The 21849-nt window shown below is 53.1% G+C and overlaps 1 protein-coding gene across 2 annotated transcripts in view; it reads left to right on the top strand.

The window, feature by feature from the left end:
• The window catches only part of VPS37C (VPS37C subunit of ESCRT-I), a 30433-nt gene extending 8852 nt beyond the window's left edge, over positions 1 to 21581 (top strand). For both annotated transcript variants that reach the window (XM_006061716.4, XM_006061717.4), the window contains exons 2-5: positions 13867 to 13964; positions 17342 to 17513; positions 18213 to 18295; positions 19257 to 21581. In XM_006061716.4, coding sequence (XP_006061778.2) covers positions 13872 to 13964; positions 17342 to 17513; positions 18213 to 18295; positions 19257 to 19961 — 1053 coding nt within the window. In that variant the 5' untranslated portion in view covers positions 13867 to 13871 and the 3' untranslated portion in view covers positions 19962 to 21581. The remainder of the gene's footprint in view (positions 1 to 13866; positions 13965 to 17341; positions 17514 to 18212; positions 18296 to 19256) is intronic.
• The last annotated feature ends 268 nt before the right edge of the window (positions 21582 to 21849 follow it).

Here is a 21849-nt window from a genome sequence, read left to right as displayed (position 1 = left end):
GCTTCTCCCAAAGACCGCTCCAGCTTTCCCATGTGCTCTGTGAGAACCACGTACCGTTTACTGTGCAGAGCCCGCCCTCGCTCACTCCCTCTGTGCCCTGCTGGAGGACGGGGGATAAGGCAGGTGGTGGAGGGGATGGTGGGGATCAACAGGAGTGAGGGGTCGGGCTGGGGTTTTCCAACTGCCTTCCTGGAAGGTGTCTTGGGGACCCCCATGATGTCAATGGGAAGACTGACCTGGGAGAGTGCGGCTCTTCCCTTACCCCTTCGCCCAGAGCATGGCCTCTGTGACGTGTCCTGAGCGCTGGGGGGTTAATAAAGTTTCGGAAGACATCAGGAATGGGCTCAGGAGGCACATGGGGAAAGAGGATGGAGGTGCAGGTCCTGACAGCATGTCAGGCTATGCTTAGACTCTTCCCAGCCAAGGTGTTGGAGAGATAAACAGAAGAGGGAAGGGGAAAGCAAATATATGGTGAGCTTCAGGGAAGGTTGGATGGAGTTAGAAGCAGTGTTTAAAAAACATTAATCCTTAGGTGCCTGACAATTTGGAGGTAGGAAGTCCCATTTTGGAGTTGTGAAATGGTAGCGATGGATGCACCTAAAAGACATTTGAACAACGACTAGATCAAACCTGGTGGTGGACCTCAGAGGTGAAGGAACTAGCCTGGAGGGGAGAAGTGAGGATGGAAGGCTGCTGGAAGTGGAGGTCGGGAGGGGAATCTAGTTTGGGGAGAAAAAAGGTGATAAGGGTAGCTTCCTGCACATGGCACAGTAAATGGCTCATCATCCCTGGGTCTTCTCACTTGGAACCTGTCTCTGGGGAAAGAGGCATCAGATGGAGTTATTCAGGGACCTGAGGAGCATCCAGTCATGTAAATATTAATGTACTGATGATAATGCGCTCCAAAAGCCTTGTCCTGAAAGACCATACATCCCCCATAGATGTATGGGTCCCCTAATGTGTGTGGACCTTTGTTCAGATTGGTCTGGAGTCTGTTTCAGAAAGCCATATCCTTTGCTGCCTTCTGGAACCTGTTCTTTCAGAGTTCTCCCACATGGGCCTAGCTGGGAGCCTGGCAGGGTTGTCGGGCAGCACTTTACAATTGAGTTCAGTTCAGTCGTTCAGTCATGTCCAACTCTGCGACCCTATGAATTGCAGCACGCCAGGCCTCCCTATCCATCACCAACTCCCGGAGTTCACTCAAACTCACATCCATCGAGTCGGTGATGCCATCCAGCCATCTCATCCTCTGTCGTCCCCTTCTCCTCCTGCCCCCAATCCCTCCCAGCATCAGAGTCTTTTCCAATGAGTCAACTCTTCGCATGAGGTGGCCAAAGTACTGGAGTTTCAGCTTTAGCATCAGTCCTTCCAAAGAACACCCAGGACTGAGCTCCTTTGGAATGGACTGGTTGGATCTCCTTGCAGTCCAAGGGACTCTCAAGAGTCTTCTCCAACACCACAGTTCAAAAGCATCAATTCTTCAGCGCTCAGCTTTCTTCACAGCCCAACTCTCACATCCATACATGACCACAGGAAAAACCATAGCCTTGACTAGACGGACCTTTGTTGGCAAAGTAATGTCTCTGCTTTTGAATATGCTATCTAGGTTGGTCATAACTTTCCTTCCAAGGAGTAAGTGTCTTTTAATTTCATGGCTGCAGTCACCATCTGCAGTGATTTTGGAGCCCCCAAAAATAAAGTCTGACACTGTTTCCCCATCTTTTGAAAAAGTGTGAGAGTGCATGAATTAATGCTACCTAGCGCTGGCTTGGTGGTTTTCCTAGCACCTCCAGAAGTTTTCATGTTTATTTCTTGCTAAACTCTTATAACCATCCCATGAAGTTGGTAGAGTTACTCCTGTGTTACCAGTAAGAAACAGAATTAGGAGGCTGAATAATTTGCCCAAGGTTACATAACTAGTAAAAGGTCAAGTTGTTGAGTTAGTTGCTCAGTCATGTCTGACTCTTTGCAGCTCCATGCACTGTGTCCTGCCAGGCTCCTCTCCCAGTCCATGGAATTCTCCAGACAAGAATACTGAAGTAGGTAGCCATTCCAGTCTTCTCCAGAGTATCTTCCCAACCCAGGGATCAAACCTGGGTCTCCTGCATTGCAGGCAGATTCTTTACTGTCTAAAGCCCAGTAAAAGGTCAACCTGGGATTTAAATCCAGAATATTGGACTCTCAAGCCTTGAATTCTTTCCACTGCCTTTCACACTGTTTTAACTATTTAGCACTGGGAAGTATGGAGGGATCTCCGACCCCAATCCCAACTCCAGAAATTCCTTAGAAATAAAGGAAACAAAAGAAGTCTTCCTTCTGGAAGACTTCCGGTACATACCACCTTTTCAGATTGTCAAGGCAGGTCAGTTCGACGGTGTTTGGGGGCAAGTGAGAAGTGCATGATGGGTGGTTTGCATGATGGGTGGTTTGTCAAGTCCTGTGGGAAGTTAGGTGACCGAATGTCTGCTTACTTGATTTAACAGTTGAAATCGTCCTGGGAAAAGAAAATTTAATCAGGTCAGAACATATTTCCTCATTAGCAGTAGGCTTAGGAAGGTTTCTAAGGCAGCCACAGGTGTTTTTGTCACAAGGGGAGAAATGGGGCCATTTTCAAATAACATGCGGAGATTGAACTATGCAGGTTGCCTTGGTAACAGCTTCTTGTGCTGCCCTAGGGAGATGTGAAAAAGGGACAAGAAAAGCCAAGGCTTTTACAACTCGCCTTGCAGTGTGATTTCAGGCTTGAAGTAGTTGGCAAGGAAAGGTTGGCTGGTAAGGGTGAGGAGGGGAGTAATCAGAGCCAGTGCTTAAGCTCCTGGTGGAGCCAGGAAAACAGACGCACTGGCTCAGTCAGAGTTATGTATTATGGTTCAGAAATAGCAGTTATTTCCTTAACTCAGTATTGAGCCCTGGAGACTCAGGAGTCACCTCAAATCATCGGATTGTCCCCCAGGAGGCAGAATAATTAATATTTATTCTGGACTCAGGAGATGACAAAGCCCTCTCAGGGCTGCTTGCTCATGCCAGGCACACATGCAGCCCCCAAGGTGGGATTATCATCATGCTGCCCATTTTACAGATGAGGAAACTGAGGTTAAGGGACGTGTTTGAGGTCACACAGCTAAGGAGCTGAGGAGCCAAAGCACAAACCTAGGACCTCAGTCCCCAGGTTCTGTTTCTGTTCTGCACCCAGCAGGAAGAGAGGTAGCACTAATTGTTTATGCAGAAGCAAGGGGTGAGGGACACCGCCAGCCATCTCTAGGGCTGCACACCTTACTCTGATCTGAGCGCCCTCCTGTTTAGAAAATGCTGAGTTATGCTTTCAGATTTAACTCCCCGTCCCCCGCCCTCTCCTCCGCCCGGCGAGTTTATCCTTGCACAGGATCTAATATCAGTTGAAAGTATTTGTTGTTGAGCTGAACAGTCCCAGGATAGGTCCTCACTGAACGGGAGCCATCAATACCTTGCTGTTTTCCCGCTTGAGGTCAGATCTGGAGGGCTGCCGAGCTGAGGCCTGGCAGGAGTCCCATCAGGACATTCTGCAGCCACCGTCTCAGGGAGTAGTGACCAAGGGCAGCGCTTTGGCCTCCATCCACCGGGGATTGTGTAGTCACTTCGGGGCCTCATTATCTTCCACTCGATCGTGTTTCCCGTGTTCAAGGTACATGAGCTCCATTTCATTAAGATAGAGAGTAGTGGAAAGAAGATGAGGGCAAGACTGCAAGCAGCAGAACCAGTGGCCGGAGAGTTCGTGACCCCTCCCCACGCTGTGAGGTTTGGCAAGGCCAGGGTCGCACCTGGACACTGCCTCCTTGTCTCTGGCGGGCACTGCTCCAGCTTGGTCAGCCCCTACACCAAGGCAGAAGCTGGGCTCCAGGACACCCGAGAAATGTCTGTCTCCTCACCCCTCTCACACGTGCCTTCCTTCTGCAGACTCTGTCCTCCCCGCATGTGTCTCTCATGGAGGGTGTGATGTCGATGTCAGGTGGCAAACCACAGCACACCCCGCGGTCGTTACAACTTTGAACTGGTTACTGAAATTTAAAAATGGGGAGATGTCACAGCTTGTGGGTTTCTAGCCTCCCTTGGAGACCAGGCAGGTCTGGTCACGCTGGGCCTGCCCTCCAGGAGGTGCCCAAGCTGGGATGGAGCTTTCAGGGGAGACAGTCTCTGACACACCTGCCTGGCTTGTGTAGGCATCTGGGTTTGTGAGCTATGTGAGGGTGAAAGCCCAGAGGAGAAAAAAGAAAGACAGGAAGGAAGGAAAGGAAAAGAAAAGAGAAAGTTTCTCTCTCAGTGAGCAATCGGTGATACATTGTCTCTTCTCAGTGAAGGGAACACAGATCAGCTCCTGTTCCTTTCCCGGCTTGGTCCCAGTCTGATCTCTGCCTCAGTCCCAATCTGATCTCCTTAGGGTGGGAGGTAGCACCCCCCACAGAGCTGTTGTCTCTGTGCCTGTGGACGCTCTGTGAGTGGCTCTTATGGCGGCCTTGCTGTCGCCTGCCCCTGACCCTCTGACTCCTGTTCTAACACCAGTCTCCTCTATAGGGAGGCCTCCTGGGCTCCCAGCACCCCAATCCCTCAGAGCTGACCCCCTACCAACTCCTCACTCCACTCTCACCTGTGTTCACTATGCTTCCTGTTGAGATGTTTCTTTTTAAAAAACCGAACTGAGTTCCTAGAGAGCATCAGTTTTAACATAAGTCTGTGTCTGGTTCGTAATCAGAAGTCAGTAAACATTTATTCCCCTCCCTCTGCTCCCACTTACCCTTCCTGCTTTCATCTGGAGCCCTGCTCTGTCCTTGCCTTATATTAACTATTCCTTAAATGTTCATTCAGTGAAGCAGGAATAAATGAATGAAGGCTGAAGATAGAAGAAGCCCCACCTCATCACCCCGTGTCCCATGTGACTTGCCCACCAGCCAACTCCCTGCCGCCGGCTGTTTTGCTTAGCATTCCCTGCGCCGTATGTCAGCCTCTGCTGGGCCCTGGAGATACAGCGACCGACAAGAACTCTCCTTGCCATCAAAGGGCTTGCCTCTCCTCGCCTCACCTCTTCTCTCTTGGCCCCTCCCATGGGCAGTCTGCAGGCACTGCCCAAGAAGTGCCCAGCCTCCTTCTGGGCACTGTGGTAAGTGGGAGGGGGTCCAGTCCAGGGCCACAGTGCCGAGGACTGAGGTCACTGGAGTTGTTAGGCCTCCAGAGGCAAAAGCATATGGCCTATGTATCCCCAAGAGCTTCTCTGTAACCCTTCCCCGACCCCGTCCTCCACTTGATGGCTTCCCTGGGTTGTGGCCACTTTGAGAACCACTGGTCTGGATTCCTCTGCCACTTGGGATGAACTGGAGGCAGAACACTGATGGCAGCAGATGGGTACCCCCAGACTTTGGGGGTACCTGCTTTGTGGGCCTGGGCAGAATACTGTCTGTTCTCCACCCCCATCCCCAACCCCTTCTACAAATTATGAGAAACGCTTGTTGCTCTCAGCCTCCACGGGTGTCTTGGGATCAGTCAGTGTCTGTGGACTTCTGAAGCAAAGGCATCAGAAATTAACTTGCAGGGGTGGGCGATGCCTCAGTAAATCTTGTGAGGTGGAACTTGCCCACTCCTCAGGTCAGCGGGCATCTTTGTGAGCCACCTCTACCCAGGAGACAGGGACTGGGAAGAGACAGGGACTGGGAAGAGCCAAGGTGATCAGCAGCTTGCCTGGGCTTGTAATCTCTGCAGCTCAGATAATGTTATAACTAAACACTACCCTCATCTCTCCTCTGTGTCATTTGTGAAGTCAGAATACCAGGATAGGATGGGACTCTGGCCTCTGGTAACAGTTTGTAGGAACTTGGGCAATACAGCCGTTTACAGGACCTTGCGCAGTACCCTGTTTGTCTCTGGCTTTCATCTCTGAAATAGGGGTAATCATGCCCTGAGTTCACTTTACTTACTAGACAGTTTATATAAATTAATGGGAGAGTTTGCAAAGGGCTTTGATTTCAGAAGAAGGGAGCCATGGAACCATTAGGCTCCCTTTGACAAGGAAGGAAAATTGAGTGGAACACATTTGGTCGTGGGATCCTGAGCAGACCTCTTCCAGAGGAGATGGGGACCTGTGGCTCTTACACGGGCCAACAGTGCCTTGTGGGGCAGTGTGAGCAGAGGTGACTGGTGGGCAGAGCCTGGTGCAAGGAGCAGCCAGCCAGGTCAGGGCTTCTAGGTCTGGCGTCCCCTCTCTTGTCTCCAAAGGGCTTCCCAGGTGGCTCAGACTGTAAAGAATCCACCTGCAGTACAGGAGACCTGGGTTCGATCCCTGGATCGGGAAGATCCCCTGGAGGAGGAAATGGTTACCCACTCCAGTATTCTTGCTTGGAGAATTCCATGGACAGAGAAGCCTGATGGGCTATAGTGCATCAGGTCGCAAGGTTACATGCCATTCTACCTCAGTTTCACCACCTGTGAAATGGGCATGATAGAATTGAGAGGGATGTTGAGGGATTCCCTGATGGCTCAGGGATTCCCTGGTGGCTCAGAGGTTAAAGCTTCTGCCTGCAATGCAGGAGACTTGGGTTCGATCCCTGGGTCGGGAAGATCCCCTGGAGAAGGAAATGGCAACCCACTCCAGTATTCTTGCCTGGAGAATCCCATGGACGGAGGAGCTTGGTGGGCTACAGTCCAACAGGGTCACAAAGAGTCGGACACGACTGAGTGACTTCACTTTCACTTTCACTTTGAGTTAGAAACCAGAGAAGGTGGATTAAGAAGAAAAGCACTGTAGCCCACATCCCACTGTGGCCAAGTACATTTCACCTGAAAACTTGCTACATGAAAGAGATCTACTTCTGGTAGTGTGGAGAACATCAGAATTGCAGGCTGACCTCAAGGGTTTATTCTCATGACCTGCATGAAATGGAGCTGTTTCATACCTGAAGTTCTTGAGGCATTTCAAAAATGCATGCTTTGAAGTCTACAATGAAAGGGAATTGACACAAGAGAGGCTTTGTATGACCGTGGGACTGAGATGGTCTTTCTCCTGTCTTTGAGAGTAGCCATTTCCCTATCCTGAATATTCTTTGGAAGGACTGTTGCTGAAACTCCACCTGATGTGAAGAACTGACTCATAGGAAAAGACCCTGATATGCTGGAAAGGATTGAAGGCAAAAGAGAAGGGGATGGCAGAGGCTGAGATGGTTGAATAGCATCACCGACTCAGTGGACTTGAATTTGAGCAAACGCCAGGAGGTAGTGGAAGACAGAGGAGCCTGGCATGCTGCGGTCCATGGGGTTGAAAAGAGTTGGACACGACTTAGCAACTGAACAATAGCAACAACGACAAATCTTTCCCAATCAGGGAATGGCAGAGAGTCATCACAAGAGGGTGGATGAATGCCAGGTTGAGCACATACCAGCATGTTCCCCACACAGAATGGAATCCTTTTCCCCAGCCAGCGGGCCTGATCCAGGGAGAGACGGTTTAATTAGGAGAGCTGTGTGTTTCAATTCCTTGCCCACTTTGGGGGTGAGTTCTCACTGCCTAAAAGACATGTGATTGTCCAGGTCACCAGGTAGATAGATGTGTCAGGGGTTTTTGCCACAGGAATTTAAAGCCATCAAACAGAGCCAGATGTGGGACTTCACATGGCAGAGGAAGGTCCTCGTTTGGACGGCGGTTGGAGGGGGAGGCGACTCTGGGGGGCCGTGTGTAGTGGCAAAGGCAGACACACCCTGGAATCCCCTGGGGTGCTCACTTGATTTTTTTTCTAAATCGACCACCATTTTTTTTTTTTTTTTTTTAGTTTTATATGCTTTTTATTTTTTAAAAAAAATTTAATTGGAGGATTATTGCTTTACAATATTGTGTTGGTTTCTGCCATACATCAACATGAATCAGCCATAGATATTCATATATCAAGATGAATAACCCCTCCCTCTTGAACCTCCCTCCCATTTTCCACCTGACCCCATCCCATCCCTCTAGGTCATCACAGGCCACCTGATTTGAGCTCCCTGCATCATCCAGCAAATTTCCCCTGGCTATCTGTTTTACATACAGTAATTTATATGTTTTCATGCTACTCTTTCAGTTCATCCCACCCTCTCCTTCCCTCCACTGTATCCACAAATCTGTTCTCTATGTCTGCATCTCCATTGCTACCCTGCTAGTAGGTTCCATCTTTCTAGATTCCACATATTTCCATTAATATATGATACTGGTTTTTCTGACTTACTTCACTCCGTGTAACATGCTCTAGGTTCATCCACAGGACTGACTCAAATGTGTTCTTTTATATGACTGAGTAATATTCAGTAATATATATGTACCATAATGTCTTTATCCATGCATCTGTCAGTGGATATCTAGGTTGCTTGCATGTCCTAGCTATTGTAAATAGTGCTGCAACAAACGTTGGGGTACATACGGCTCTTTCACTTATGGTTTTCTCAGGGTATATGCCCAGTAGTGGAGTTGTTGGATCATATGGGCTTCCAGGTAGCGCTAGTGGTAAAGAACCTGCCTGCCAGTGCAGGAGACAGAAGAGACGCGAGTTTGATTCTTGGGTTGGGAAGATCCCCTGGAGGAGGAAATGGCAACCCACCGCCATATTCTTGCCTAGAGAATCCCATGGACAGAGGAGCCTGGCGGACTACAGTCCATAGGGTCACAAAGAGTCCAGTATCACTGAAGTGGCTTAGCATAGCACAGCACAGCATGGTAATTCTATTCCTAGGATTTTTTTTTTCTTTATTTAACACAAGAAACTCTCCTTTCTTGCTCAATATCTGCAGTGACTTATTACCAAACTTTGATGACAAGTTACATCCTTGCTGCTGTCCCTCTTCCTAGTGGAAGCAGCAGTCTCATACAGGTTTTAGCAACATCAGGCCCCCTTTGTGTGACCTTGGACTTTCAAGCCCTGGGGGAAGACTTGGCCGCTTTGCTGTCACAGACTCACCCACGATCACCCACATACACTACAAATTCACAAAGGATGGACATGCACACCTGATGCACAGAGGCGTACGTACTACCCTTTGGGCAGCCCCAGTAGAAAAAGAGATGAGAATGTTGTAAAATAACTTGAAAGTTTTAGAAAGATTTGGTTTTAGTGACTTTCTTCTAATCAAAACATTTCCATTTTGGGGAGAAGGGTAGCAGAGGGAAAGTGGCTGGTGAAACCCATCAGGGAAGCCAGGCCTCTCGGGGGGCTACAGGGGGTCCAGCATCAGTGCCTCTTGCTCGTGATGAGCCCCCAGGACCCCCTCAGCCCCCCACCCCCCAACACCCGGCCTGCATACAGGGTGAGTCTCCTGGCCTGCTTGAAGCCTGGCGGCGTGGCAGGTGTACCCGTTGAATGGATCTGCCTGCGGAGGCCGCAGCACTGGGGCTGTCCTCTCCAGACTGTACACCCACGTTCTGCTGGTTGGTCTGGATGCTGCAGTGGCCTCACTCGGTGATGCTCAATGCACACCCAGAGTTAAATCCCGGAGGGAAAGAACCCTGTTCTCACATGCCAGACCCCCTTCCATGCCTGCATGAGCCAGGCCATCAACACCCAGAGGGCAGTGTATGTGGAGGCTTGGTAGACACTCGGCAGAAAAAGCACAGGGAGATTGAGCCCCCTGAAAACGTCATTAAAATTAAATTAGTCGTTTATGCTAAGTGAGGGAAGTCAAGGCAGGGGAAAGCCAGATGCTCTATGATTTCACTAAAAAACAAATGAACAAGCACAGCCTAACAAAAACAGAGTCATAGATACAGAGAACAAACAGAGGCAGGGGTGCGGTGGGGTGAGGGAGAACCAAGAGGTACAAACTTGCAGCTGCAAAATAAAGGAGTCGTGCGGGGGTCAGGTGTACAGTGCGGGGAGTACAGTCAATAACTAATCTCTTTGTAGGGTGACTGAGCGTAACCAGACTTGTCCTGGTGGTCATTTTGGAATGTATGGAAGCAAATCACTGTGTTATATACCAGGAACTAGCAAGATTGTAGGTCAATCACACTTCAAAGAACAAATATACAAATAAACTTAGAAAAAGAGATCAGGTTCATGGTTACTCGAGACGGGCGTGGGGAGTGGGGGAGAGGAATTGGAGGAGGACCATCAAAAGGTACAAACTTCCATTATAGGGTAGATAATCAATAGGGATGATAAAGATATCAAGATAAATATAATTGATAACAGTTTATAAATTTTACTTATAAAAATGCAATTTATAGAGACAACGTAAGTGTAATTAACACCATGTTACATTTGAAAGTCATTAAGAAGGAAAGTCCTGAGAGTTCTCATCACACACACACACACACACATGTTTTTTCCTATTTCTTTAATTTTGTTACCTGTAGGAAATGATGGATGTTCCCTAAAATTATGGTCATCATCTCATGATATGAGTCAAATCATTATGTTCTATACCTTAAACTTATACAGTGCTATATGTGAGTTCTATCTCAGTAAAACTGGAAAGAAGGGAAGGAAGGAAGGGAGAGAAAGGAAGGAAGGGGGGAAGAAAGAAAGAATGAATAAATCGTGGAGATGCTGAAGCTCTGGGTCTAGGGAACTTGGGACTCTGGCTTTCAGCAGGGACCCCCGGCGATGCTGCTGCAGATGGTGAGAAGAGTCTTGGACTGATTCAGGCACTGCCCCCTCTAGGCCTGGTGACCCTGGACACCTCTCTGAGCCTCATCTCTGAGGTTGGATAATAGCGAGACTCACTGTGTAATGAGGTTATGGGCGTCCTGGTGACAACAAAAACGTATGTAGTGCTACAGTGTGCCAGGCACTGCTGTTTTACAGCTGGAGAAATGGGCACAGCGAGATTAAATAACACACCTAGTAAGTGGCAGAAATGAGCTTCAAACCTAGGCAGTCTGGCTCCTGAGTCTATGCACCTAACATCTAAGGCCAGTGGTTCTCAAAGTGTGTTCCAGGGGATCTCTGAGAACCCTGTCAGGCTGTCCATGAGGTCAGAGTGGTTTTTGTAACCTAGGGCATTATTTTCCTTTTTCCTTTCTTTCTTGAATGAGTACACAGGGAAGTTTTCAGAGGGTTCATGACACAACATCCTTCTGACGGCAAGTGTGTGTATGCTTTCGTGTTCTTGTGTTTTAAGAATCCTTCACTTTTAATTTTGATATTTATCAATAGCTAAGATCCACATAAACGAGAACTCTTTGAGGTCTCCATAGTGTTAGGAGTGACAGGTGTCCTGAGACCGAAAAGTGTGCCATCGGCTCTTGAAGCTGTGCTGCCTTGAATGTGGTCTCACCGTGTGTGGCTGGGGCACCTCCCATGGTAAGTGGTCGGGGGAGAGTGGGGGCCCATCCCAGGGAATGGGTGCGTGGTGAGCGTGTCTGGACCTGCTGGGGCCCTCTCAGGTGGCACAGCAGAAACTGCACTGTTTGTCTGCAGCCAGGCAGCTGCCCACACTGGAGCATCCATCCCCAGTCTGAGGGTGTCTCTGTGCCCAGCCCTAACTTTGGAAAGGAGCAGACATCCTCGTGTGGCAGGTCCCTCCCCTCGTGGTGGAGCCAGGCCAGCTGCCACTGAGGCCCGCAAGTCTGGGCTGTGTTGGAGGCTTTAGTAACCAATAAGTAACTTCCACAGCATTGGAGCCTTCTGTCAGCATTTGTTTTAGGCCAGGTCTCACGCCGAGCCAGCGCTTTGCCTGTGTTGACCATTGCACTGACCCATTTTACAGACGAAGAACCTGAGGCCAAGGGTGAGTTCACTGAGCCACTTCCCACAATGGCAAGTGGCAGACCTGGGACTCAGACGAGATCAGTCTGACGGAGCCCAGGCCCCTGACATTCCAGGTCTGCAGAATGTTGCTCCGTGGCCCTTGCTCGTCTCGCTCATGGCGTACTCAGTAGGTTTGTAGAATAATAAATGCAGGGGGGAAGCCTCCCCAGTGGTCTTCCCTGGTGGCTCAGTGGTAAGGAATCTGCCTGCCAATGCAGGAGACATGGGAGATATGGGTTTGATCCCTGGGTCAGGAAGATCCCCTAGAGAAAGAAATGGCAACCCACTCCAGTATTCTTCCCTGGGAAATCCCATGGACAGAAGAACCTGGCAGACTGCAGCGCATGGGGTCACGAAAGAATCAGACTTAGTGACTAAACAGCAACAAGGGGGGGCCTCCCCAGTTCTGCTCCTTCCCCAGACCCTCACTGTCAACCTTTAGACCAAGCTTGTTGGGAGTCTCAGAGTGAGGTGTAGACAGAGTGCAGAATTCTGACTCTGCCCCTTGTAACCTTTCTGATTGCCACCCACCAGTGGGACAGTTGCCCCCACCTCACAGGAGCAGGAAAGGCGGTGCGTTGTAAAACTCGCACCACGGTGCGCAGTCCCTAGTGGCCTCCATTGCACATGACCAGCAGCGAGCCGTCGTCTTTCTCAGAATCTGGCCTTTGACCAGCTGCGTCCACATCTCCAGGAGATTTCTGGGCCCCACTCTGGCCTACAACGCAGGGCTCTGAGGGTGCAGCTGTGGCTCCTGCGTTCTCAGCAAGCATCCCCCCACCCCGGGGGGTTCAGGTGCTCAGCAAAGCTTGACATCCTTATCGTGGAGGTTGGGGGCAATATTCAGTCCTCAGTAGGTAACAGAAAGTGGGGGTGGCCCTATAGAGGTCTGTCGGTCAGGTGACCATTTAATCGGTTGTCTAAACCAGGACACTTCGGAAAATGAAAGGGGGCACCTTTAATAGCTACACTGGCGCAGGAAGGCTGAACCTGGCCTTCCTGGCAGAGGTGTCACGTGGTCTCCGTTGATGGGTTTCTCCTTCGTCTTTCTGCTGCCCTGGATGCTCCTAGTCCAGATGAGGAAGCAAGCCTGGAGGTCACCTCTGGCCACACAGCCATAACCCTGGGCCTGGACTCCACGGTGCCCCCTCAGCCCAGTCGTCATTCCCGCCGAGCCATAGCACAGGGGGGCGATGGGGACTCTGGGTTTCTGTAGCATCGGGATCCTAGGAAAACTGGCAGAGCCTTTGTAGTGAAAAATCTGGGCTATAAAACACGTGTCTGAAAATGATGAGAATAGAGGATGCTGTCAGCGGAAGGGAAGTGAGCCCTGAGTGTGTTAGTGCTTCCTCTTCTCCCTGGAGCTCCGTCCTCCTGGGGCCTGGCTGTGACCTCGTGTCACACAGTCATCAATCCATATCCCCCTGGGCAGAGTGATGGGGAGAGGGCCGCGGAAACCAGCTCTTCCATCGAAGCAGGCGTCCTGTTCGGGTCGGTCGATTTCCTTTCCTTCTGATACCCGCAGGGGCCAGTTTGGTGGCAATTTCTGGTTCTTCTCTGATGAGGACATGCATGTGACAGTTCATTTTTGTGGCACATGAGGGTTCATTTTGTGGCACGTGGAGCTGCAGAGAATGTTTGTGGCAAACCCAAGGTGATTCTTGTGCTAAACATGACAGGCAGGGAGGCACCCGAAGCCGGCAAGACATTTCTGTTCAAACAGAAATAGACACCTCCTAGAGTGTGTGCTGGCATCAGGGCTCGCAGGCAGCCTTGGGCCAAGTTTAGCCTCTGTTCCTGCCTGTCTGCCTCCCTCCTCCTGCCTTTCCTGTCTGCTTCTTGGAGAGCTTCATCTAGCACCTCCAGGAATCGTGGTTTTGCCTCTGGCCGCCCGGTTCCTCTGCGTATCCTGCGGTTCATGGTTTGAGTGAAGGAGCAGCTTCTTGGTTTCCCTGGAAACGGGGGATGAGCAGGGTAGCTGGACTGTGCCCTCCCTGGGCCTCCCTGTGTACTGGCAGCATCGCTGGGAAACTCCAGTTGGTCTTTTGTTAAACATGGGTGAACATGGTCTCGGGGGTCCCTTCCACCTGAGCCGCCCCTCTCTCACTTCAGTGTCCTTCTGTGATCCCAGGAAAGATGGAAACGCTGAAAGACAAGACCCTGGAGGAGCTGGAGGAAATGCAGAACGACCCAGAGGCCATCGACCGACTGGCCCAGGACTCCCCGGAGGTAGGGGAGGCTATCATGGGGCCAGAGATGGCGGATGGGACTGGGGCCCTCCTCAGGGATGCTGGCTTGTTGGGAGTTTGGGCCAGGTCTCTTTCCCTTTTCTGTGGCCTTCTCCCTGATTTGGGCCCAGCCAGAGGAGCCCCTGGGGTCTCAGTCTGGTTCCTGGGCCCTCTGGGAGTTCTGGGGAGGGGGGAAGGGCAGGGCCAGGGATCCCAGGGCCCCCAGCCAACTCTGGCTCCCAGTGTCTTCAGGGACTCGCTTGCCCCTGGAGCCCCTACCCTGTTGCTCCAGCCTGGGTTTGGAGGCATTTCTAAAAGCACTGGGTCTGTCGTGTAGCCACCTTTCGCCTACAACCTTGTTTGGCCCTGCATCTCTAGGAGAGCCGTTCTGGGACTGGGATTAGCTCATCTCCTGTTTAATCCCTTTCAATCATAACACACACCTAATCACCTACAGCTCCTAGTCACCACCCTCATGGGAATAAGCCACCTTCTGAAAGTACAGAGCTTTACATTTTATAAAGGGCGCTCCCTGCCCTTCCCATCACCTTGACCCTGCAAAGTCAAAGAGGTCAGTTGACCAGATGTGGCTGCAGAGCTGGCCGTGTGCCTGGCCATGCCTTGAGTGGCCGCAGTCCGCACGCCGCCGCCTCCTGCCTCTGATGGTTGGGAGACACAGACATTTCAGCGAGATCATTGATCGGCCTTTGGCGTGTGCTTCTGTCTTTGCTGATGAACCGTGCAATTTGTCTCTTCTGTATATTCACAGTGTCTGACCCCAGAAAAGGGAAGCCTAGCCATCCAACTTCTCCTGCCTCTGCCTCTGCAGACCTCTTCCCTCTGCATGAGGGGCTGTGCAGCCAGACCTGCTCCTGGCTCCTTCCTTGCCGGTGCTCTGGCTGCCCCACCACCCCTCTGCCTGCAAGAGCAGCCTTCGCCAGGGCTGGAGGGCACGGGGTGCAGGGCAGGGTGTGAGGGGAAGCCCGGGGCCCAGATGTGGTGCGTCCAGCCACCCAGAGCGAGACTGGTCTTGGTTAAACTCCAAGGCTGCCTCCTAGAGAGAGTGAGGCTGTGAGCTCAGCCAGGGCCCAGGTCTAAGCTAACTCAATGCCGGCCTTCATCCCCTGTCTTCACATGTTAAACACCAAGTGCTTTTCCAGTCTGCTGCGAGCACAGTGTGACAGGAACGCCAAGGCCTGTTCTCAAGGACACAGAACTTCGTAGAAACAGGCCAAATTACATAATTAGAATTCATTGACCTCCAAGCTGGGCAGGCCCATGGGAGGTGTGGCGAAGCACAGAATCACAGAAAATGTCAGCAGAAACAACCTCGTGGGCAAAAGGCAAGTTGAGTTTGTGACATGCAGCTGTGCCTGACTAATTGATTTGAATTCTCGGAAGGGAAGAACACTCACGGGATCGCGGGGAAGTGAAGAATGAGATCTGTAGACTCATGAGACCCCGTGGACAGGGTTCCTCCCGTGGGCTGTGAGACATGAACATCGCTCTGGGATTCAAGGAGGGATAGGAGCTCACTGAGTTTGGGTTGTGGACATTGCTTGGAGAAAAGAGCAGGGGACCGACTCCCTGTGGAACAGTGTGTGTTCTGGGGTCTTCTGGGTGGGGTGCTTGAACTGTCTTATTGACCTCTTATAATGGGGTCAAGGGCTTCATTGTGAACTCCTGATGGAAAAAGATTTGGGGGAGGCTCTGGTGAGAGGGGCCAGAAACAGGTAGGACCAGGTTTAGGGGAAAGTGTCCAGCATAGATTTACTGGCTAAAACCCAGGGAAAAGGCAGTGGTGATATAAAGAGGACACGTCCACTGGGGATCTGGGGCCCCTTAAGCGGCAGCTGAACAGGGCACTTCAGGCACCCCTCTGGGTCTGCCACATAAGAGAAGGAAAGCTTTCACGGCTGATGAAAATGAGATTGGAACCCCACAGTGCTGGTGTCCTGAGTCAGAGCCCTTGCTGAGCGCTCCAGAGGGTATTTGTCAGCCAGGTATTGACAGCCAGGTGAGGGAGCAGACCCGGGAGGCCGTGGCCAGGCCCCACAATTTCTGGTAGCCATGGCAGTCCTCTTTCCAGTCTGGAGCTCAAAGAGCAGGCTCCCAGCCCACCCCAGAGCACAGGGCTCCAGGCGCCCCGAAACCCCTTCCTCTAGGACGCCCACGGCTTCCTGCGTCTGCTCGGGGTCAAGCCAGTCAGGCGGGGCTCGCCATGTGCGCACCATGGTGGAGAAGCTGCTCAGTGGTTCCTGATGGAAGCCAGTCTTGCCAAGCTGCGCCCTGAACCCAGCTGGGGCTCAGAGTGGCGTGTAGTCACCCTGGTGACATGCTGGTGTGTAGTCCCCGCTCCTACAGGGGTGTGGGTCTGTTTCTCCACCCTCCTCTCCCTGATAAATGGATGGGGCTTCAGGTCAGAGTGGGTCTGGAAAGGGTTTCTGAGGCTGCCACCTCATGGGCTGGCGACCACAAAGGACCTCGCTGAGGGGAAGAGCGCCACTCAGCCTGGGGACGTGGTCTCAGCCAGGCTTGTGCAGGGGCTCACCTGAGGACTCCCCTCCAGTTCTCCAGGGGGCCCCCTGTTAGCTCATCTGCGTAGCTTCTCTGCAGGACACACACGTGGAGGAGTCAGGACAGGTCTGTCTGGAATCGGTGTCTCAGGCTGGCCCTGGCTTTCCCACTCCTCAGACTAACTTTATTTGGGGGCCTCCTTGTGTGTCCAGCCTGTGTTCTGGTCTTTTGTTAGTGCATCTCAGAGGAAGTCTCTTGCCTCTGAATCCTGGGGATGAGTGGTTGGTTCTTTTGGTCCCTTCCTTCCTAGGAAGCCTCTGACTCCCCCTGCCCCCTCCCTGGAGCTCCACACAGCCCACGGCAGGCTCCTCCAGCTCGTCACATGTCCCTCTGTGCCAGCTCCCCATGTGCCTCTGCCACAGAGGCTGTTTGGTTAAGGTTTTGTGAGGTATCTGGGTCAGAGTGCTTTGCTCAGAGTTCAAACCCAGGTCCATCTGACTCTGGGCTTCCCAGGGGGCACTAGTGGTAAAGAATCCGCCTGCCAGTACAGGAGACTTAAGAGACATAGGTTCGATCCTTGGGTTGGGAAGATCCCCTAGAGAAGGGCCTGGCAACCCACTCCCTTGGAGTAGCCTGGAGAATCCCATGAACAGAGGAGCCTGGCCAGCTACAGTCCACAGTGTCACACAGAGTGGGACGCCACTGAAGTGACTTAGTATGCACTTAACATGCCATCTGACTCTAACTAGGGGCTGAGTGTTGCCTGGCTTCCCCTCGGTAAGCAACAGGTCCCAGGAGCCCCTGGCCCAGCCCACCGGGAGCTGAGTGGCAGGTCTCATGGTCAGGTGTCTTGTCCTATAGGTCCAGGATCTGCAGCTGGAGCGGGAGATGGCGCTGGCCACCAACCGCAGCCTGGCTGAACGGAACCTGGAGTTTCAGGGTCCACTGGAGATCAGCCGCTCAAACCTCTCAGACAAGTACCAGGAGCTCCGGAAGCTGGTGGAACGGTGCCAGGAGCAGAAGGCGAAGCTGGGTAGGTGGCCAGCCCCAGGAATGTGCACCAGGGGTGCCTCTCTTCACTCAGGGTCCCTGTTCCCCATGGGGCTAGGGGAGCTGCTGGAATCTCCTAGAAAAACAGATTCCCTCCCCCTCCCCAGAACAGGAAGAGGCCAGCAGTTACTGCAGGTTACCACATCCCCAGCCTGGCTAAGTGCTTTAGCAGCCATCTAAGGGTAGGTCCTGTCATTGTTCTCATATCGTAGATGAGAGGAGTGAGACTCAGAGAGACGCCGGAGCTTGGCCAGGGCTCCGTGGCTACATAGAGGTGGAGCTGGGATTTGAATCTGGAGAGCCTGGTCTGGGCTTTCGTGTCCCAGCCTGCCGTCTGAGGAGGTGAGGGGCATCTGGTCCTCAAGGTGGAGGACTTGACGCTCAGACAGAGGAAGTAACCCCCTGGGCAGATTAGGCTGGGTGGGCAGAGCCTGAGGCCTCTTGCTTTCCTGGCCAGCATGGGGAGCCTGGGAGCCAGGGAGCCAGGGTCTGTTCACTGAGCTCCTGTCAGCTCAGGAAGCTGACTAGAGGGAACCGGCAGAAGGGAGTTCTGCTGAGACCCCAGGGCAGAGGCAGGGCCCCTGGCACATAGGACTCTCCAGAACCCTTGCCAAAACCTCAGCCTCTATCACAGCATCAAGAAGCACTTTTGAAATATCAACCTTTCTGCCCTCCCTTCCAGAGAAGTTCTCCTCAGCACTGCAGCTAGGGACCTTGTTGGACCTTCTGCAGATCGAAAGCATGAAGATTGAAGAAGAGTCCGAGGTGAGGCAGCTGTTGACACCCAGTCTTCCTTGCAGAGTTGGCCCCTGCAGCAGATGAACACTGACCAGGTGGACACTGGCTCCATGGCCACTAGCACAGCCCAGCCAGGGGCTGTGGGTCCTGGCAGCGCCTTCCACCCAGAGCCGGTCTGCACACAGAGAGTGAAGAGAGGCCAGAGGGCAGCAGAAGAGACCAGGCAGCCCCAGGAGAGGGGAGAAGCCGGGAGTCCCGCTCCTCGGGAGCAGGAGCTCTTGTCCTGAGTACCCGCATCTGCAGGGCACAGGACCGGGCTCTAGTAGATGGCAGAGGTGAATGGTCCCTCCACCTGTAGTCCCCGTGGAGGCCCTTTTGGATGCAGGGAACGGGAACCCAGTCTCACTAGTTGAAGTGGAAATGGACGATGGATGGCACAGCCCTGGGGCAGCTGCAGGCCTGGAGGGGGAAGGCAGTGAGCAGGTACCTTCGAGGGCTGAAGCCAGGCCCCCAACCCCTCCCCTCTCCTGGCGGCTCTCTCTTGCTTCCCTCTGGGCCCGTCTTCACTCTCTATGGGCAGACTGGCTCTCTCCACATCTCTTTGCCCTCTGCCAAGCCCCTCAGCCCCTGCCTGGGCTGGGTTGTGCTAGTGACCAGGGAGCCAGTGTTCACCTGGTCAGTCGACACCCAGTTTAGCATCTGGCATGAGCCTGGCATGATGGCGGGGTGGGGAACAGCAGTGGCGTGACAGGTGGTCCCCACCCTCCGGGAGCTGACATCTTGGTGGGGGAGACAGGATAAATTAAACCCGTGCTTGTGTAATAATATATCACCAGTGAGAAGAGCCATAGAGAGAAATTCCCAAAGCAAGGGACAAAGAAGGCCTGGCTGGGGTGGGGATGGGGGCTGCAGCTGACCTCTGACCCAGCGGTATTCAGGTGGCCTCCATCCCGGCAGACCCGATGCCACTGGAGCTTGTGTCTTCCAGGCCATGGCTGAGAAGTTCCTGGAGGGCGAGGTGCCCCTGGACACGTTCCTGGAGAATTTCTCCTCCATGAGAACACTGTCCCATCTGCGCCGGGTTCGCGTGGAGAAGCTCCAGGATGTGATGAGAAAGCCCAGGGCCTCCCTGGAGCCGGCCGGGGACGCCCCTCCTCCGCGCCCTCCCCCGCCACTGCGCCCCAGCCCCCAGACAACGCCCCCGCCAGCCGAAGACGCTCAGCCCCAGCCGCCGCAGCCCTCAGTGGTCCCTCCCTACCCTTTGCCCTACAGCCCCTCTCCAGGCATGCCCGTGGGCCCCACCGCCCATGGAGCGCTCCCGCCAGCTCCGTTCCCCGTGGTGTCCCAGCCCTCCTTTTCCTACAGTGGGCCTTTGGGGCCCCCGTACCCCGCAGCCCAGCCAGGAGCCAGGGCCCCTTCAAGCTACTCCTGGTCCCCGCAGAGGAGCATGCCACCCCGGCCGGGCTATCCTGTGGCCCCCACTGGTGCCTCTGGGCCCGGGTACCCCATGGTGGGGGCCCGGGCCCCCAGTCCTGGTTATCCTCAGCAGCCCCCCTACCTCTCAACAGGAGGAAAACCTCCATACCCCACACAGCCCCAGCCCTCAGGCCCCCTCCAGCCCCCCTACCCCCCCGGGCCTGCTCCTCCCTATGGGTTCCCCCCGCCTCAGGGTCCCACCTGGCCTGGCTATTAGGCACAGTCCTGGCCCTCGGCCCTTCCCTACTCCCACCTGTACCACAGCCTTCAGCCCACCCCTTGCTGAGATTCGAGGCTAAATTGGAAGTGGAGTTGGCTCCACGTGGACTCGTGTCGTGCCCGGGAGCCTGAGGGGACCCAACTGGGAGCGTACCAGCTGACCAGGCACTGTGACTGGCTTGGCCGCACCAGGCGGTCCCAGGGCCTGCGGGCCTCCCAGGGGAAAGGAGGACCTGGCTTCTGTGGCTGGCTGTAGCTCTCCTGGTGCTCGCCAGGCAGGAAGTTCAGTCCTCCCCGTGTGCCCGCACCTGTGGACATCTCCTCGTGACTGCACAGACTCACGGATGCCTGAACCCAGTGCGGAGTTATCTCAGCAAGGGGCTGGCCGGCCCCTGCTCACCCCCTCCTCTTCTCTGGGATTTAGCAAGTGCAACCACGGTGCCCACTCTAAGAGAGGCAGCTCTCTGTGTCTCTTGGTGCGTTCAAGGATGGCCCACCGCACGTTCCATGGCAGAGTTGGATCAGGGGGAGAGAACAGAGTTGGGCAAAACAATGAGTGATTTTCACATCACATAAAGCCATAACAGGACTCTGACAGACGGATGTCAGGTCAGCTTGTACTGTGTGCTGCCGTTTGAACAGCAGCAGCAGTGCCCGTGCAGGGAGCAGGCCGAGGATTGTGGAGGCGGATCCCAGACCTTGCTGGCCCTGGTTGGAGAATCTAGGGGCTGCCTTGGACCCTCTGGCTGCAGGAGAGGGGGCAGTTCTGGTCCAAGAGACTGTGATCACATCAGGGGCTCATTTAGGAGCAGAAGGCCAGGTTGCCTCCCTGGCCACCTCTCTTGTCTGGGATCTCCCTGCTTCTGGTTGACTTCTGTGGCTCAGCCCCCTCCTGTCCACTCCCTTAGTGCCTTGAATCTCATCCACGGCAGCCCCCTCCCTTCCTTTGACTCTCTCCTGTAACTCTTCACGACCCCCTAAAGCCCTCCTAAGACAGACATCAAAAGATGCCCTAACAGTTACTTCCCCTGTGGTGCTTTGTAAAACACCATCACTATGTCAGAGTCATTTCTTTGCATCTCTCTTATCTTCAGAATGTAAAGGGCAGGGACTATGACTCTGAGCCACACAGAGGCCCCACCACGCTGGGGCTTTCAGTACCCAGTTCGGTAATAAAAAATGACAATAGACCAAAGGGAGTTGTGATGAATGAAACATTACCTTGGTTGTTACCAGATGTGAACCAGGTCTCCCGGGCAGACTCTGGAGCTGCTATCTGTTAGGAAGTCATATGTGCCTTGAATTGTCCATTACCCGAGTACCCAGCACCTGGTGGGCCTGGGGTGCTGGGGGCCAAAGAGGAAACTTGACCTTCTGGTGCCTGCCCCTCCCGCCCCACCCCGCCCCGCCCGGCCTGCGTGCCATCAGAGGGTACGTGCGATGAGATGCTCAGTCAGCCCTGTCGGTCCCTGACCAGTTGTGCTTGCTTCTCATAAGTTATTTATACAGAGAAATCACTAATGGACTCTACTGGTTCTAGTACTTCTGTACTGGATGAGCGATCGCTGGTATGTTTGTATAATTAATTGCCATAATAAACTTTGATGAGTTACGAGTAGTGCTGTGTTAGTGTTAGTCGCTCAGTCGTGTCCGACTGTTTGCAACCCTATGGACTGTAGCCCGCCAGACTCTTCTCTCCATGAAGCTGCAGTGAATTTGAGAAGTGGCTGCCTGTGGGGGACATCAGTTTTGTCAACTGAAAGGAAAATGTAAGACTTTTGGATTTCAGTTTTGCTTGGAGATCTTACGGCAGATTATAGCCTGAGGAACGAACCCTCAGTACCTCTGGAAAGCTGCTCCAAAGAGGTAGGGGGAGAAGCCAGTAT

This window comes from Bubalus bubalis, chromosome 5 (genome assembly GCF_019923935.1).
Source record: "Bubalus bubalis isolate 160015118507 breed Murrah chromosome 5, NDDB_SH_1, whole genome shotgun sequence".
NCBI lineage: Eukaryota > Metazoa > Chordata > Mammalia > Artiodactyla > Bovidae > Bubalus > Bubalus bubalis.
Note: the sequence above shows the minus strand (reverse complement) of the source record. Positions and strands in the feature narration are given on the sequence as shown.